The 19,588-nt window shown below is 39.5% G+C and overlaps 1 protein-coding gene across 10 annotated transcripts in view; it reads left to right on the forward strand.

Annotated features, from left to right (window-relative positions):
* Positions 1–16,443, forward strand: part of EYA1 (EYA transcriptional coactivator and phosphatase 1) — an 82,960-nt gene extending 66,517 nt beyond the window's left edge. For all 10 annotated transcript variants that reach the window (XM_081919728.1, XM_081919735.1, XM_081919727.1 and 7 more), the window contains 6 exons: positions 1,575–1,633; positions 1,827–1,987; positions 2,165–2,279; positions 4,948–5,069; positions 7,087–7,187; positions 14,532–16,443. In XM_081919728.1, coding sequence (XP_081775854.1) covers positions 1,575–1,633; positions 1,827–1,987; positions 2,165–2,279; positions 4,948–5,069; positions 7,087–7,187; positions 14,532–14,612 — 639 coding nt within the window. In that variant the 3' untranslated portion in view covers positions 14,613–16,443. The remainder of the gene's footprint in view (positions 1–1,574; positions 1,634–1,826; positions 1,988–2,164; positions 2,280–4,947; positions 5,070–7,086; positions 7,188–14,531) is intronic.
* Positions 16,444–19,588: the final 3,145 nt, after the last annotated feature.

Here is a 19,588-nt window from a genome sequence, read left to right on the forward strand (position 1 = left end):
TATGTAACCTGAAGCGTATGTAACCTGAGGTACCACTGTAAGGATAAATTCAGAGAGTTGTAAAAACAACTTATATATGAAAAATGTTTGCCATTCAATTAATCTTTTTTCAACCATTATTTTACTGCAGTGTAAACCTAACTCTGTGCTGCTGGCAGTATGCATTTTAAACTTCCAGCAAACTTGCATTGAACAGTAATATTTAATGCTTCCAGCTTCTCTGCATGCTCCCCCTAACACACACACACATTGGTGCCAGTGCTGTGTTCCACTGTTCTGTGCTATATTCTCAAAAGGCAATCTGTGTTCAAAAGACTCAGACTCATAGCCATCATGTGAGGCCACATAGAATTCCCCCCCTTTTTTTCTTATCTGAGGTTGTTGACCTCAGGAGAGGAGAAGAAGGTTATGAGGTCAAAGTCTTTTCCTCCTTGGAGCTCACTGCTTGCTGGGAGAGGGTTGGCTGGAAAATAGATGTTTTAGAACAGGGGTTAAGGGTCATGATTTTAATTCTGTTAGGGAACAGCTGTTTTGAATTTCTTTCCACTTCTATCTCCCCTCCCTCCCTCCCAAGTCCAGAGAGAGAGAGAGAGAGAGAGAGAGAGAGAGAGAGAGAGAGAGAGAGAAATTTGTTCAGAGGGAACCAGCCACACAAAAATACATGGCTCCAATGTATTAGTTCTTTTTTAAAAAAGGACCATCTTTGCTATTGGCCTTCACTTCTTTAAGAGAGGTCACAGACAATTGTTTAAATATCTGAGAAACAGAGCTTAGGTTCAAATGAAAGTGCTATTTTGGAAGGTGTTTTATTTACTCATCAAGTGCCAAATGTTACGTAGCAACTGATGTTTTCCTGCCCAATGTTGAAGCAAATGGAATGCGCTCATGTGGCAATTTTCAGGCAGATAAACCTACATATAAAGGTGTGGGGCTTAATTTGTGTGCAGAGGTTTCAAGGAAGGAAAGAGTTACTTTGTAGATTTTAAAAGTGTTCCTGCAGCACTCTGGATTTGCTAATTCCATGTTTTAAGAAGAGATTGGGTAGCCAGGAGAAAGAAGCTCACAATTCTCAAGTGAATGGAAAACAAGTAACAGATTTTTTTTTTTGGTCTGCAGTATTCTGAAACATTGGCCTCAGGCTGTGTTGGTGTGTGGCTCAACAGCAATCAGAGGTCATAATTTCATTGGTGGTTAGCATCAGGTTTAATTTTTCTAATATGTTACATTTACCGAAATGTCTGGTTTTAGTTATGCACATACATTGCCTGAAACAGCTTTGAGTAGATTGAAGTCTGAAGGTACCTGAAAGGCTATAAGAACATGTACAGAACTAAGCATGGTAATTGTTTCAACTACACTCCTTTTTAAATATGCAAATATTTTCCACCAATTCCACTGAAGAATAACATCTAAAAATAGAGCATGCTTGTTACAATACAGCAACATAAAAAGTAAATTAATTTGTTGGTTTTGCAGGTTTGCTTTTTAAAAAAAAAATCCTCTGGCACAAATATTTTTTTGTATTGTAATTGTCAAATGAAAGTAAACATAGTGGCAACCTTCTTTCATTGTAGGAATGTGACCAAGTTCATATCGATGATGTTTCATCAGATGACAATGGCCAGGACTTAAGGTAAATCCATACTGATTTATATAAGAAGGCGACTAAAAATGAAATACTGAAATAAATAATAATAATTTTTGTACAGTTGTTCCTTTGGATCTTTTTGCAACTCAACTAAATTGCCCATGTAATGTTCAGTTGTTCTTGGTCTGGAATAGTCTGATTATTGTTTGTTTTTTTTAATTTCTTGCAACTAAATCAGCACCTATAACTTCGGAACAGATGGCTTCCCTGCAGCAGCTACCAGCGCTAATTTATGCTTAGCAACGGGTGTGCGTGGAGGAGTGGACTGGATGAGAAAACTGGCCTTTCGATACAGACGAGTAAAAGAAATCTACAACACCTACAAAAATAATGTTGGAGGCAAGTGCCCGTCATACTGCATGCTGCTTAATAGTCTCATTGCTTTCTGAATCTTTTTCAACATGGCTGTGTTTACTCAGCTACTTAGAGCTGCACACTTTATAGATCTGTAAGATGTGGTAAGTGATCTTAGCTGAAATGCAAATACTACAGTGCTTGCTCCTTTCCTCCCTGCAGGTCTTCTGGGTCCAGCAAAGAGAGAAGCATGGTTGCAGCTTAGAGCAGAAATTGAAGCTCTTACAGATTCTTGGTTAACACTTGCACTAAAAGCACTCACACTAATTCACTCTAGGTAAGTGGGTTCAAGCTGGGGCAGCAACACATAGTAACATGAAATATAAATTAGGGCATTTCCGCTAATGACACCATGTATCTTTACCACTAATATACATCCCCCCCCCATAAAGCTTGTGCTTGTAATTAGCAGGAAGCTGATCTTTTAATCCCAATTGTAGCTCCCTGGAATATGAAAATTAAATTGGAATGATCTGGCGGGTTTCTATATTTGTATAGTGATGTTGCCCTAAAAGTGCATATTAAGAGTTTCACTTTTGCCTTTCAACAACATAGTATTTGTTCTGCAATAGGGATGTGATTGTAGTGCAGCAGAGGGATGGGGAACCTTTGGCTTTCTGGAAGTGTTTGGACTACAACTCCCATCACTCTTGACTATTGGCCAGGGGTAGGCAACCTAAGACCCGTGGGCCGGATGCGGCCCAATGCGGACGGTCCAGGAATCGGCGTATCTTTACATGAGTAGAATGTGCCCTTTTATTTAAGATTCATCTCTAGGTTATTTGTGGGGCCTGCCTGGTGTTTTTACATGAATAGAATGTGTGCTTTTATTTAAAATGCATCTCTGGGTTATTGGGGGGGCATAGGAATTCGTTCATTTTTTTTTTTTTCAAAATATAGTCCTTCCCACCACATGGTCTGAGGGATGGTGGACTGGCCCACGGCTGAGAAAGGTTGCTGACCCCTGCTATTGGCCGTGTAGGTTGAAGCTGATGAAAGACATAGTTCAGCAAGATTTAGGCCAAAGTTTCCCCACTCGTGGCATAGCAGGAGTGTCCGCAGCAAGGGAGAGAGCAGGCAGGCAGATAGGGGTGAAAGGGGCAGTTTGTAATTTGGCTGCTAACTTGGGAACAATTACTGCTTGCCCCAGGCAAGAAGACAACAAAATTGCACCTCTGACTCTATATAAGTGTGATTTCACAAACCATTCCTTGGCATATCTTTGCCAGTGGAAATGCCCTGCAGGTAGAGGTGGTACATATGGTGGAGGAGGGTCTGGATTTCTGCTGGCATAGAACGGCTTCCACTGAATCCTTTAGCCAGCAGATTTTCAGTCTAGGATTGTGCCCTTAGTCTTGTTAATACAGGGGCGCCGACTTATAAAAAATATTGGGGGGGCCCATACCGGGGTCCTGCCCCGGGAAGTTTTCTAAATTTTAGATGAAAATTAGTGAGTTTTAAAGTTTTTTAAAAGTATTTTAGAGTCATATGATCAACATTAGAACCCCGAAAACTCAACTCTCTATAACTCCACACTCCGGGAAACTCGACAAGCCTGAAACACTTTTTGGCTTTGAAAAAAGAAACAAAACATAAACACGCACGGTATTTTCGTAAAAAGCTAATTTAATTTACAGTAACAATTATGCTTATAGACTATTACAGAGCAGTGAATATATAGCTCTGAAAAGACTGAAATGATATTTAAATAAATCCTAAACTATCATTAAAAGAATAAAACATAAAATATTGCTGTTGCACGGTAATAGCACTTTGATTAATAAGTGAAATAGCTAATTTAAGCTTACTTTGAATAAGGCTGAGGGTTCATTAAATAAAAATAATATCTCAAAGTTAATGCTTTAATACAGTTAATAAAGTTAATACAGTATGCCTAATACTGTATGTAAATACTGTAATGCTGTATGTAAATAACGGGCTTTAATTGGGTCTTACACCCTAAAAATATTTAAGTATTTGAAAATAACTAATACAGTACTATTGTAATATAGAAATACAGTACTAAACTAGTACTAATATTTCGAAACTGAAAATTTAACATTCTGTATGTATTTAATTCTCTATTTTATGAAGATTTTTAATATCTGACAGTGAGTTTGGAGTAGCCCAATGCAAAAATCCTGAGGATCCATGTGGATCCGTGCTTTGTCACCACGTTTTAAATGGGGAGGGAAGGAAAAACACAGAAGGGACAAGAAGCACAAGAGGGGTGTGCGGAGAAGCAGCTGGCTAAGAATGCAGGCGAGGAGTTTAACGGGGTGGGGGGGAGGAAAGGAAGGCAAAAGTCCCCCCCCCAAGCCAGCCCTCTCTCTCTCTCCCACCTGGAGCCTGCACGCAGTGTGACTAGGAAAGAATTAGAAGGAAGGACTCGATCCTTTCCTTAACCCTCTGCTTGCCAGGAGGGCAGGGGATTCCCTGCTCTTTGTTGAGTTTGAGCAAACGCAGCAACAGAAGCGGGTGGGCAGTAAGACCCTGAGGCAGAATGCAGGAAAGCCCCTGCGCTCCAGCGAGTCAGCTCCAGGGACCACACATTCGCTCAATAACACGCACAGAGCGAAATTTACGGTAATGATTTTTGTTAAATTATTGGGGGGGCGGAGCCCCCCCAAACGAATTTTTGAGGGGGCTCGGGCCCCCTCAGGCCCCATGGAGTCGGCGCCTATGTGTTAATATAGCAGCACCTGTCTATGCTGCTCTGCCAGTGCAGCGTCCCAGCGCTGACATGCTTCATCAGAAGAGCAACAGCTTCAACAACAACAGGTGTACTATATAAATGCTGTTCCTCTGCCTGTGGACGTTTTCTAACTATGGTTCAGTCTGTCTCTCCTACCTTTCCCTTTCCTGGTTTTAAATGAGAATAGTAATATGCTTGTAAAATGGCAGTCTTTGTTTGGTTTATGAAAGATACTTTCCCTTTCTTCTAGGACAAATTGTGTGAATATTCTAGTGACGACTACTCAGCTTATTCCAGCTCTTGCAAAAGTCTTGCTATATGGCTTAGGTGTAGTATTTCCAATAGAAAATATTTACAGTGCAACTAAAATAGGTGAGTTATTTTTACAACAAACAAAGCCTATTTGCTTGAAGCTATAATTTCAAATGAGATGGCACAATGATTGAGATAGAAGTGTCTCTTTACTAATACAGAAACACATGCTTTGTTTACACATGCAACAGACTTGTGCATCTTTCAGAATTTCCTGGGGCTCTGATTATTAAACTAAGTCTTAATAACAAGAAACATTGATTAAGTTAATTTTGAAAATCTCATTTAGTCTGCCCTATTAATCCATCTGCCACTCATTTTGTGATGTGTGCTTCTAATCTATCTCTGCTCATAGTTCAATGCTTAAGGAGAACCTTATAAACAATTCCTCATTCTACTTGTTTATTTAACTGTACAGTACCTTATTCCACTAAAATACTAAGTCAAAAGGAGACTCCGGAACTGCTTCTCATGCGCTATTTTTATATATAGGCCAGTATCCAAAGAGCTACCTTAGGAGTGCCCAAGAACTTGTTTACACCCACTGAGATTGTTGATTCCCCCCCCCCCTTTGAAAGCTGATTTGCCATACCAGAAACTGCCCTGTGAATCCTCCTTTAAAAAATAGAACTTTTCCCTGTGGCTTTGGGAGCTACTATTAAAGGAACATAATTCTGAAATATCATGTAGTTCTTTTGATACTAATCATTGTGTATAGACAGAGATATCATCATTCTGGGCGATGTCCTTAAAATAGTATTCATTTTTATAGTGGGTTTTTTTTGTGTACAAAGTTCTTCACCGTTCTGATTTTAGGAACGCAGGAAGCCACCTTATGCTGAGTCTATTAGTCTCTCTAAGAGCTCAGTATTGTCTACACTGACTGTCAGGCACTGGCAGGGGTTTCAGACAGGGGACATTATGAGCCCTTCTTGGAGGTGGCAGGGATTGAACCTGGAACCTTCTGCATGCAAAGCAGATGTTCTGCCACTGAACTTTCTCTACAACAATCCTGTGAAGAAAGTTAGGTTGATAGAGATGCACTTATATCCAGTCACTGCTCAGTCTCTACCTAGAAACATAAGCTTGGATCCAGAGTTCCTATGAATGAGTTCTGCTCACAGGATGCTCCTGCTGAAGGAAGGGGGTGAGGTGATTTATCACCAAGTTCTCCTTCCCCTGTAGTGTCATGTGTCTCCTGAAAAACTGTTTTGTATGGTTGGGAGTTCCTCTAGATCAGCATGAGAGGTGGCACAGAGGGTCCAGTGGGAATTGGCAAAAACTGCCTTCACATCCCTTCCTTCAGAGATAGCTTTCACTAGATCTCAGTCCTTTCTGTGAATAGAAGGAGCCTTTCTGTTTGATGAAGGAGAACTCTGGTTCCAACTAATTATCTTCAAAGCTATGTGTGCAATTACCCTCCCTTATTCCATTCATAGAGTCATAGAATTGAAGAGTTGGAAGGGACCATGAGAGTCATCTAGTTCAACACCCTGCAATGTAAGGATCTTTTTGCCCAAAGTGGGGCTCGAACGCATGACCCTCAGAATAAGATTCTCATGCTCTGTTGTTTCATTTCACTTCATTTTGCCCCTGGGTGCACCTATACTAGCCATTTCATATTCACATACATACACAAGTTCTCTTCTCAAAACCTGGGTTTTTTTAATTCAATAATTCCGAATATTTACATGGGTGCACACCAGTAACTTGGATAGCGTATGCAGAAATAGTAGACTTGCCATGCCACTGAGTCCCTTCCCTGGAAGAAATTGGCAACGTGAGAAATAGGGACCTTAGTGAATATCCATGGTGAATTGGTGGATTTGACCAGCATTGGCTTAAAATACCAGAAAAGTAAGAAGCCAGGGAAGGGAAATAAGTTGAAGTGTAGGCTACATCAGAGCCTTGTGATATTTTCAGTGACCATTCATGCAAAAAAAATTAAGCTAATGCCAGGATAGGGTTATTGGTATAATATAAAATGTTTTTAGCTGCACTAGTTGGTTTCTTAAAGTAAAATGCAACATGGTTTCGGTCACACCACCTCTGGTGGTTTATGCTTTTTTGTTTTTAGGAAAAGAAAGCTGTTTTGAGCGCATAATTCAAAGATTTGGAAGAAAAGTAGTATATGTTGTTATAGGAGATGGTGTGGAAGAAGAACAAGGATCAAAGAAGGTAATAAGTCAAGGTTTACATTTCTACAGCAATGTTCCTTTGAATTGCAGGTTCTAAGCATCTCATTAATACACAATCTTTGCTGCTGGAGGTAATCATGTAGAGACCGGGCAGTCATCTGTTGGGGTGGCTGTAGCTCTGGATTTCATGCTCATGGATTTTATTAGTTTTCCTGTGTTATACAGAACTGTGGTTTTTAGGCTGACATGCCCCCATGTCACCCCAAATTTCATTCATACCAATGGGCATGATGTGACACAACAGCTGATGTTATAGACATTTTGCCACCCTTTTTTAGCATGTGAGCTTCAGTTCACCCATGGAAACTGTATTCTGGAATACCACCCTAAATTTCATCACATGAGCAGTGGTGCTGTGATCCATGAAAATCATGGGGAAATTGCTGTACAAAACTCTCATGATTTTCTGGGTTAGCAGGATTGTAATCTGTTTTTTTCCTGGAAGCAATTAACATGGAAATGAGTGCTTAGATTCCTCTGGATTTGCAGTAGTGCCTTTTACATTGTGTGAAAGATCAAATAAATCCTGAAGATTAACAGATAAGAAAATTTCAGGGAAAGGAGGGGAGTATTATCTGAACACCATGTGCATTTGGGCCATATAAATGACTTAATTTATTAAGCCTTCTTGCCTAAATGAATTACATTTTTAAACTAATATCTAAAAGTAAGAGAAATATCTACATTTTGATTCATTTTTATATCCTGTATCAGGGGTGGGGAAGCTTTGTTTTTCCAAATGTTGGTAGACTCTGACTCACACCAGTGCAAGCCAGCACAGCCAATTGTTAGGGGCAATGGAAGTTGTAGTTCAGTAGCATCCAGAGGCCCCCCACCCTTATTTTTTATGAATAGTACTGAATTCCATGTGCTGGTGATTAAAAAGTCCTTTGCCAAAACAACTGTGCACTTATATCAGTGCCTAATCTAAATAAGCAGTTTCTGTAAGTTTCCTTCACAAAACTTTTACATTTGTGGAATGGACAGATAGTACAAAACATCCTCCGGAGGCATTCCTTTCATGTGTTGTTTGTTGCCGGAAGGAATTTCCAGTTTAGGACAGAAGGAAGCATCTAGATTTTCTCCTGGCAAAGCAACAGTGAATTCAATGGGATTATATTAACAAGGAATTTTTTAACTATATGTATTTGTGCCTAAGAAAAACATCTTCCTGTGTCTACATCCATTCAGATTCTTATCTCACCTCAAAAATACCACTTTTCAAGCTCCCCGTGGCTATATTTATATGCCTTTAACTTAAAGGTCTCAATTGTGGCTTTGCCCCAAGCCCAGAATAATAAAGGACACCCTGTGGTTCTGTTAGTCCCATATCTGCCAGCAGGGAGATTTTCCTCCAATTTTTCCTGTTCTTTTGGGGAGAGAACAAACTGTGCTGGCTCTCTGCCCACCACAGCAAATGCACTTTCTCTGTTTTGTTGACCTAAGCTGGCACAGAGTTGCAGGGAGAGGCGAGCTGGAGCCAGTGCTGCACCCTTTTTAACACATCTATGGCACACCACTGCAGTTATATAACCAAAGAACTTCATGCTTCCTTTCTAACGTAGACTGAGCTTTCAGTCTGAATAGCTAAATAGCCGAAACTAAAAAAGAGAAATTGACTTTTGAAGTGAGCTACTTTTCCATACTATGCAAACTAATTTCACACAGTCCCAGTTGTTCCTTGGTTCAAGTGGTCAAACCAGTTTCCCATCCCAACCACCAGCTGTCAGTCAAGTTAACGAAGCAGCTATCTCCCAAAAGCCAGCTCCTCCTCCACTGGCTATGTCTAGTTCCTGGCTATGTCTCATCATCCATTGCCTAAAGCCAGCTCAGATTTGATGCTGAAAACACTCAGTGCACCTTTAGGTATTCCTTCGTGAGGGAGTAAGTGAACTGGAAAGGTGGTGATGGTATGACACACAGTTATTCTCAAGCATTCAAAATTGTCAGTATATAAGACTGACAAATGCCATTGTACATTTTTTTTAAAAAAAATTATTTAGAGAGTTTAATGTGTAACACCAGAAAACACATTTTCCCTGTGTGAGTTGCTGCCTGGCCAACCAATCAAATACTCTATTCCAGATCTGTTTCTGATGACAGTCGCTTATCTGTGCAGTTTATTATGATGGTGTCAGAAAACAGTTTACCATCTAAAAACTTTCAGATATTACAGACAACAGGGGAACAACTGGCACTAGGGATAATAGCAGCATTGATGGACTGGAAACTGATGTGGTACTACAGAAACAAGCTAAAGGGCAGAAAACTACAAAAAGGAAGCTGCTAGAGGGAATGACTTGTGGTTTCAGTTGTCTCTGTACTAATGCACAGAGCATGGGAAACAAGCAATACAAATTTGAGGTAATACAGGGTGGTAAATAATAGGCATTACTAATATGTGTTACTGAAACAGGGTGGGATAAGGCTCATGACTGGAATGTAGAAATTGAGAGGTATAACCTGTTCATAGGAATAGAACAAAATGGGAAGGGTGGAGGAGGAGCATTATATGTAAAGGATGTGTACATCTATCGGGGGAATGCTGTGGGTGTAGTGTGTCTTGATTTCAGTAAGGCTTTTGACAAAGTATTTTTGCAAGGAAGCTGGTAAAATATGGGCTGGACCAAGCAACTTTTAGGTGGGCCAAACTATAAAATCAGTTGCTTGAGGAACTGATTTTTTTTCATATATTACCATGTATAACAAAAATTATTATACATGTTGTAGTGTGTTGAAAAAACTAGATGTACATAACAGAGAGCTTGTTTTTTGCAATCTTAAACCAAACCTGTCAGAAAAAGAGAATGTGCATCCTTTCAAATGCACCATTTTTAAGGCATCCCTTTTGATTGATTAAAAGAAATATGTTTCACTCAGGATGCAACACACTCTTATATTTCACTTGTCGTGAATAAGTCATGGCATTGTCACCTTTCCATAAGCTGTTATTTCCTGCAGACTCATTTTATAAGACAATTAAAATATTCAGACTAAGCAGTAATATAAAATGGGGAAAACGTATCTGGACTAGTTCATAGAACAGCTGATGCAGGTGGGATTATGAGGAGTTCGGGATACGATGCATAGAGTTCACTGTCTTTGTATTTGCCTCCTAGGAGAGAGATTGTTGTGCTAGGAAATCCCTACACATAAATGCTATTAAAATTACATATAGAACCTAGCAGTAGATGTTTACTGGAATATTTGGTCATTAACCTAAACCATTCCCAAATTGCAGTCTTCAGCTTCTTCATTTGCAAACAGATTCAAATACATTTGGGCTCAGGTTCTTTTTATGAGTTTGCAGTAATATAAAATTAGTAATTGCCACAGGGGGGATATGGGACAACTTGGAGCATGTTTACTTTTCAAATAGCAAAGTGTGCAAAAAGTATTGAGCTTTGTTCTATGTAGAACAGTAAAAAAAGAGGACCATTGTGTAAACTACTAACAATCAGTGAATCAGTAAGTTTATGCCACTTTCTGTGGCTGTTGTTACATTGTTGTCTGTTGGTTCGCTCCGAGTTTTTTCTTAGGACTTGAAACAGAGATGTGTTGGGGCACAGCTGAGACCACTTTTGTGCTTTTTCCACACTAGAATATGTTGATTTTACATTTGTTTTCTGAAAGCAACACTGTAATGAATTCAACTAATGTTCCTACACAAGGTACCGACATGCGCTGGTTTGAAATCAGCACAGATTGTGCTTTCTACAAGAGAGGTTGCATTAACAAAGTGGCAGATGAGAGACAGGGGTAAAGCACCCAAACTCAAATGCACCGCACTGCTGCTTCTCTGCTGAAAAATCACCCCTTCTTGATATCACAGTTTTGTTACATGTGTTTCTGTGCAATGTGTAGCTAGACCATAAGGCAGCTTCTAAATCAGCTAGACAAAAATCATAGCTGTGGATTGACATGATAGCTAAATGGATGCTGTCCAAGCATGCTGTGTCTCTCAATGCCAGGTAGGTGGGACAGAAGATACTGCAACAGCTGTTACCTTTATGCCCTGATTTCAAACTTCCCACAGGCATCTGGCTAGCTGCAGTTGTTGACTAGATGTACCCAGCAAAGCCTTGTTTTGTCCTTAGACTCTTAAACAGGAGCCAGCCTTGGAGTACTGACAAATATGGCTGGAGAATGAAGTGGATTAACTTGGGCAACTTCCCTTCTGCTGTCACTCAGGGCTTATGCTGGGCTGCTTCATCTTTCCCTTTCTGACCACAACCTAGGTTCCTAAGTGGAGTAGCTTGAGCCCAAGCCCTGGGTGAGCCAAAGGACAGCAAAAAGGCGTTGGGAGGAGGAAAACATAGCCCTAACCAGTCCATTCCTTTCTTTGCCAGAAATCTCCATATTTCTCTTAGACAGACTCCGACTTCCTACTATTAATACAAGAGCTGCAGGAATGGCTAGTAGATAAAATCAGGGTTTGCCCCATTTATGGCATATAGATTGCCTCTTTCTCTGGTCAAGCCAAACCATGCCTTAGCATGAACATGCAATAAGATTAAGCCTGCTTCACCCCTCCCCAATTGCTTTGCTGCTAAACCCTGCTGAGCCATGCCATAACCTTGCTTAGTGTGTCATCCAAACACAGGCTTGCGATTTAACTCTAACTACATGCTGTAATAAAGATTCATTCTTGGTTTACAGATTGTGGCTAGTCTGGAGAAAGCTAACCCATAAACTTAGGTGTGGATGACACCCTAAGCCAAGCCAGGGTTTTGCTTGGTGCAACACAGCAGCAAAATGACCACGGAGAAGCAAAGTTGCCACGGCTTTCTCTCCAGGAGCACACGCGTTTGCACTTAAGTCATGGTTTGCCGCAATGTGGCATGCAAGCCAGGCTCTCATATTATAGCAGCTTAAGATTTAAAAAAAGGATTCAGCTATTTGTTGCATACTCTAAAATGAACTGTGCACATCTAAAATAATAGAATCCAAAACATACTTCACTTCCTTTACATTTTAAATGTCAAATATTTTCCCATGGGATAGCTTGAATGTTTTCTCTCTGAAAGGTTATGGCTATCTTTTCTTATTATTTGTATAAAATATTTCACTGACATCAAAAGTCCTGCTTTTATAGCTTTAGGGTAGTATGGTTTCCCAATCACATTTTCACCCCTTGTGAATGATATTTGTGTATCTCCCTTCCCCCACCCCAGTTGTTCATATCTTTGGTTTATTCAGGTGTCTTGCAAACACACTTGTAACTCAAAATTTTCCTTTTATTTAACTAGTAGAATGAAACGTAAACATTCATCTTTAAGATATTTCATTTGGGAAATTTGTTACAATGTCAACATGAACAATGCTAGTATAATACGAATCACTGGGAGAAAGTTAGCCAGAAAATGATTTGGGCAACACAGTGATACATTTTGATTCTTTGCTTTAATAACCTGTTTAATTCACCTGCCAGAAAGTTTTAAGCAAGCATGTTTTGGCAGCAAACAATACACTATTAAATGTGTTGCCACCAAATGCTGCATCATTTTGGAATATGTGTCTTGTGGACAAAGAAAAGATTTTCTCTATCTCCGTAGGTTTCCAGTTTAAGAAACTAGCTTTCTTTCTTTCCTTCTAAGAAAAAGCAGTTCAGATTTGCTTCTTTAATGAGGCTGTTCAGCTATGTATTTTAGTACAGATTTTAAAGGATTGCTGTGCTGAAGAAATATCAATTATGAAACAGGAAGAATTATATACTTAGGAAACCTCTGAAGTCATAACCACACTTAACAGGGATAAGCACTATTGAATTTCATAGGACTTACTTCCAAGTAGACATGGTTAGGAATGCAGCCTTTAACCTGGGTTTCAAGGACAGCTTATGGATTTCCATATGAACAGTGGGGTCTTTCCAGTCCACCTTTCTACTGCATCTTAACCTCTTATCTTATCTTATCTTATCTTAACCTCTGAAAATCTGTTCTTGGTGGTTAGGAGAACCCTCTGAAATGGAATTCCAGCATGATGCAAAGGAGTGCAATTTGAAATGAAAACTGGCATTGTGCTACTAATGCACCACACCCATGAGTCGCAGCACTCCATGCTTTTGCAGTGCTGTTTGGATTCCTGCTATTACTTTTTTATGTTGGGTAGCCAACATGGGAGCCACCAGAAGTTGCTGGGGTCCAAATCCCAACATCTCCAGCCAGCAAAGCCAATGGTCAGGGATGATGGGAGTTGGAGTCTGAAAACATCTGGACGGCGCTATGTTGGCTATTAATATGTTGTGTTTTGTGAAGCTCCCCTTCTGTAGGTCTTTAAACACCATATCATATGTAGGTGCACCAAAACAAACTAGGTTGTGTGTCTCTGTTGACAAAAACCTCTTTAACGCAGTGCAGAATTTCTGAGTGGAACAGGGAGGGAAGGAAGGAAGGTGACTTTTGCATATTCATTCCCTCCTCCCATGTAGCCCCATCATGGTCCCCATCGGTTCCCTTGGAGGACCTTATGGACAATTTGGCAGGTGATGCAAATGACTGCAGTGAGAGGGTGAATCAGTGAAAATAGCTTCCTCCTCGTTCTACTGAATTAAAAAAATCTTCCATTCGTGGAGGGACACCATTGGATACAACCCAGTAAACTTAGTTTCCTTTGCCAAGTAACCATCAACAGCCCTGATTTAATCTACCCAATGTTTGTTGCATTCTTTCAGAGAAAAAACTAGGATGTCTGACCACAAAGCTACTGCCAGCTATCAAATTAGTCTCAGAGAACATTAGTATGGAGCAAGAATACATAATGCAGCTTAGTATGTCTTTGAAACCGAGGAATATTTTATCACACTTCTTCCCAATATGATCTCATAAGTACATTTCTCACCACACTGTTAAGTCATCCCATTTTTTCCTTGGGTATTGGCAGAAAGAGGCTACCTGTGTGGAGGTGCTGATGCTGCCGACTTTGGCCATATGTCTTGCCTTGTACTACAGCTTTTACCTTCTGGCCACAGGGGGCACCTGGCTCCAGCTGTACACTTGTAGCTCAACAGCTAGAATTCTTAATAGAGAATTTGGGTCTGCATTTGTAGTAAACACTGTGTAGAAAAAAAGAAAGGGCAGCTAAGCACTGTGGTTTTTTGCATTCGCTTTATATGGTCTGTTTCAATATGTCCTGCCTCTATAAACATCCTAATGTTTTGCTTCTGAATCTTATGATGTATTTTTAATGTTGAATCAATACATTTTTGCAGCCATTCTCGCATTTTCATCTGCCTGCTTTCCAATACGAAATGGGCCAAGCACAGCTATACTCGCAAAATAACATATAGCTTTGCATCCTTACATTGTGTTTTTATTTTTCACAGCATGCCATGCCATTCTGGAGGATCACAAGTCACTCTGACCTTATGGCCCTTCATCATGCCTTGGAACTGGAGTACTTATAGTAGCACTTTGTAACCCCAGAACTTCCCTTGCGCCCATGGACAGTGTGCCTGCAACTTGTGTCATTGCTGGGCTACAGAAATTTGTGATTTCATCATGTTGATGTACAGCTGCAACTGGTCTCAACCTTTGCCCTAGCAGTAAATGGAGGAGCATGTCTCTCGTCTTCAGAAACAGCTGTTGATTCTAGTACTGTGAATCTAATGAAAACAAGCCATGATGAGAATGTTTAACAGTGTGTCCTTATCACATGCACCACATTGAAACGTTCATACCTGTGAAGAGACTGGGAAGTGCTTTGTGGTTTCTAGATTCTTCATTGTGGCGCACATACACCTTCTTAAATACAACAAACTTGATTGCACAACAAAAGACTGAGCTTTTTCTTTTCTTTTTAAGACTCCCATGCATACATTTCTTGAAAAGGTTTACTTTCCTCCACCCCCACCCCTCTCTTTCTCTCTCCCTCTTTTAGTTTCTCAGACCCAGGGTACTCTGTAAATCTTTACTTATTTATGAACAGACTCTGTTTTGGCACCATCACCTAAATGTGGAAATGTATGATAAATGAAAGGCTGTAATGAGTGTTTGCCTTCTGATAACAAATTGATTTTGAATTTTAGCACATTGCAAAGTAGTTTAAAGTATGTCTAATTTAAGCAAATAGGTACATCACTGAGACAATCGTGTACAGGAAGAATGTTTTGGTGTAAATTTGTAATGAATGGATGACGTTTTACATATTGTTTAGGCAAATACTATTGAAAGGTAGTAATGGCTTTTTGGTGAAATATGAGGCAGTGTATGCACAAACTATTGTGCTGTGCCTTATGAAAGTATTGTGTATAAATATGTAGATAATTGATTTTTTTTTTTAGATCAATTTGTCAAGACCAAAAGCATGGATGTCAAGTGTCAATAAGGAATCACTTTTTATTCTTTCTGTTCTTTCTTCTGGTTTTTTCATTGGCAAATCTATAATATCTAAACATACCTCCCCTACTTGCACCATGCCCATCATGGGCTTCTTGTTTACATTTTGTACTTGCCTATAAGTGCAAAATATATGGGCCTCACATCAGGTTAGAATGGTTTACGTGTTTAAATTGCCAGTTTTCTTGACAAAATACCTATGTTTTATGAAGGCTTGATCTGGCTCTGTTTCAGTGTGTTTTGCCAAAAGAAGCAGCAATTTAAATACACATGTGTACTTTCAACTGATGTCATTTTTTGCTCAGGTATTATACCTGAGTACAAATGGTATAGTCTTGCAGTGATCTATTTCGTTTAATTGGCTTTACTGCTAAACACTGAATGTGGGAGAAGTAAATAATTTATCTGTTGATTCCCCACCCCCCAAAAAGGTAGAGGACTGGATTTTTTTAAAAGTATGTCATGTAACATATCTTGACTTACAGAAAAATCGGAACAAAGTGTTCATGCACTGAAAAACTAAAACTGAATGCAACCACTTTATTTTCAAGTGCAAAGGGAGAGGTCTTTCTGAGATCTAGTGAGTACATACTAAATTAACTATGGCTCATAAGAAACTTATTGCCATCTCAGTCCTTTTCTTCTCAAGAAATAATTTTTTGCTTGAATATTTAAAATGCTTTAAACCTCACACAGATCTGTTGAAAAGCGGGCAGAATGTAATGACAGTTCTAGTTTCGCAATGAGCAGCTGTCAAGCAAACTGATGTAACACTGTGATAACCCAGTAAAATATCAGGTGGATGGGGCAAAGCATGGCTGTGAGTGTTGGTTTGCATTAGCTGTTGAAACAGTTCATGCCCCCAGCCTCTCCTACCTTTATTGTGAGAGTACCTTCCCCCCCCAAAAAAAATGTGGCTTACAGTAAGTATTGAAATTATTATGCAGCTCAAAAATAAGCAAACACTGATTTTGTAAAACCTTCAAACTTTGAGTGTGAGAATTTTGGCACACAATTCTTTTACCTTTAGGCCCACAATATGAAATCAGAAACTGGCAAATGTCTGGTGCATCCTTAATTTTAACCAGGAACCAGATTTTTCTATTGGTCCATTGCCGGCAATGGGCATAGTAAAAATAGTCATTGCCAATTTTGTTAAGACTGTTTGTAACTAGCTTCTATTACATTTGAACTGTTCCCATCTTCTGTAACATATGAAGATCATGAAAAATCTAGTCACTTTCTTTAAATATTATCAGTGTGATTCTCTTAACCATGGTTAACATCCTCTTCCCTTCCCAGAGAGAATTCCTCCCTCCTGCTGGTAACTGGGGTAAAGGAATACATTAGCATCAATGTCATTATGGTTAGGGGTAACCAGTTTCCTCAGTTGGGTTTACTGGGCTGCAATCCTACACTCTTACCAGGGAGTAAGCCCAATTCAACCCAGTGGGATTTATTTCTGAGTACATGCACAGGATTCTATTACGGTGGCAATGTGAGATTTGCAGATCAGAGGGTTGGGAAAAGGGAGTACCTGATCCTGCAACCTGCCCCTAATCTTGTAAATGTGGTTAAGGGAAGGCCTTTGATACAGCTGCATGTGGTTAAATGGCTCCCCCCCTTTTTTTGCCTAACCTTGGTACTTTTTTTCATTGGTGTCTTTGTTAGACTTCAGCAGCAGTTATTTTAGTCGTTTCTTAAAGTTCTTGTTGTTTTTTGCAACATAAACCAGCTTTTAAGCCAGCTACAAGCAAACATAGTAACTGTGAGGTAAACACCCTATTTTTGTGGAAGATGCATACTGCTGCTACACTTTATAATTATGTTATGGATTGTTTCAAATTGTTTGATTTTAAATATGGCCCCCCAGCCTTCAATAACTTTATGTACCAAGAGCAATCCAATTCAGGGACTACTCACAGTCTGTAAAGTTTAGCACATATACACAAATCTTTTAATGACAGGGGCTGTAATTAGTTTTTTCCCCTTTTTTGCTTTAAGCAAAATAGAGATGAACTTTCCCCCCTTTGTTTCAATTTTTTGTAGTCAACATGCTGACTAAAAAAAAGTTTGTCTGGGCCTTATTGTACAAAAAGTGTGTTGTGTCCACAACTGTGTACAGAAATTTTCCTTCCTTCATTTTGTGTTTAAATTAATAAAATTGATTTGTGACATATTAAAGAGTTTTATCTTGGATGTATTTGATTTCTCCCATCCCTTAATACATATTTGCTCAGACTACTGTTTACAGTTGCCAGAGATTTGCACCTGAAAGAAAATTCAAGTTCAAACATCCACTTATTTTTTAAGTTAAACTATACCCTATCAGCATAAGCTTTTCTTGTAAGGAAAAATATGCTGCTCTTGAGTTCCCTGGCTGAAATTTAGGTTACAATATTAACAAAGAAAAAATATGTTCTCATAATTCAGTCCCCAAAAGAATTGTGTGCTTCAAATTTGTTTTATTTCAACTTCCCTTGGAGTTACAAAGGCCAACCCAAGCATTTGCTGTGAGTCTCTTGGCAGAGTTGCACAATATTCATATAGAAAAGGGCCTGTTGAGGGCTAAGCTAGTCTCCTTAGAGGAGGAGATTTGATCAGGGCCTCAGCAAAAGAACTTAAGTGGTGGGCGGCAGGACTCATGAGAGAAGGTGTTCCCTGAGATAATCAGGACCCAAGTCATTTAGGACTTTAAATGAAAAAGATGGCATTTGAACTGAGCCTGGAAACAGTCAGTGCAGATGCTCAAAGCAGGTAGTAACTTTCTGTACTGATAGCAGAGTATATAACCCAAATTGTGGGGAGGAGGGTTGGTAGGAGTTCATTTTGAAAGGCCACACACACACACGGTTTTTTGCTCATTTTAAAAAGCTAGTTTCACTTCTGTTTGTTTAAAAAGAATAAAGATCATTGCTGGATCCATATTGAGAATATACGAAACAAAATGACAATGTAAGCACTGACAGGTTGGTTTGAGAGTTTAGCCGATGTTATACATACCAAGTAATCAGAAACAGAACCCCAGACCACAAATCAGAAAGCAATGCAAATGCCTACAAGACTACATACACCAATTCAAAACAAATGCCCACAAGGTTTCAACCACAACAGGAGATAGCATGACATCAGCCCAAGGCAAGACTTCATCAGTGGAACAGGCAGATCATCCTGCTCTCTGTTGTCCAGCGAGTTCTTCTTTGAAGCTGCACCTTCAGTTGACACAACTGGACCTAATTGTGTCAGGTGTTCACATTCGCTTACCTTCTCACCCCCCCCCTTTTATCGCCCTCCTCCCCTTATGCTAGAATTTTCCATTCCCTGTCCTTGCAAAAATTGACTAGTGACCTCACAGGACGTTTGCAGGGGTTTTTTTTAGCTGATGCCTATACTGTGAGATATACCCACACAAAACGTATCTGTGCTTACACAAAGTGCCTAGGTGTAAGAAGATCCAAAGGCATGATCTTTAACCTATTTTTCTAATGCCCCTCACCATCGAGCTTGAATATCCCCTCATTGTTTTCTTGACCCTTCCCTTGTATACACATTACTACCTCTTTGTTACCTTCCAAATCCTGCCAGCTCTGCATAGCTCTGGTCCCAACTTTTTAGCATCCAGTCCAGGCATGATCTGCATATTCCAACCATCTGTATATTTTTGTTAGCTGCAAGCATTAAGTATAAATGTCACACTGATTCAGAGCAAATACTTTGCTCATGTCAGGGCAGTTTGACCAGGATAGAGGTATGTGTGTATAGAACAGGAAATTAAAAGTGATGTGATTTGGCTTAGGTGTCTCAAAATGAGATAAATATTTTATTTTAGCCCATAAAATATTTTCAGTACACAGCACCATGAAATTCAAAGAAGCAAATAAAACATTCTCATAAGAAGCATGCATACATCAAATTAATGGTTTATGCATACAACCAGGGATTGGTCATTTATGACAGTTTTTGGAAATTGAACAGGAGACAGATATGCTTATATACTCCATCTCTTCTGCTTTAGGTGTAATAGGTAATGGTTGTGACCAAAATA

This window comes from Podarcis melisellensis, assembly GCF_964234715.1.
Source record: "Podarcis melisellensis genome assembly, chromosome: 7".
Taxonomy (NCBI): domain Eukaryota; kingdom Metazoa; phylum Chordata; class Lepidosauria; order Squamata; family Lacertidae; genus Podarcis; species Podarcis melisellensis.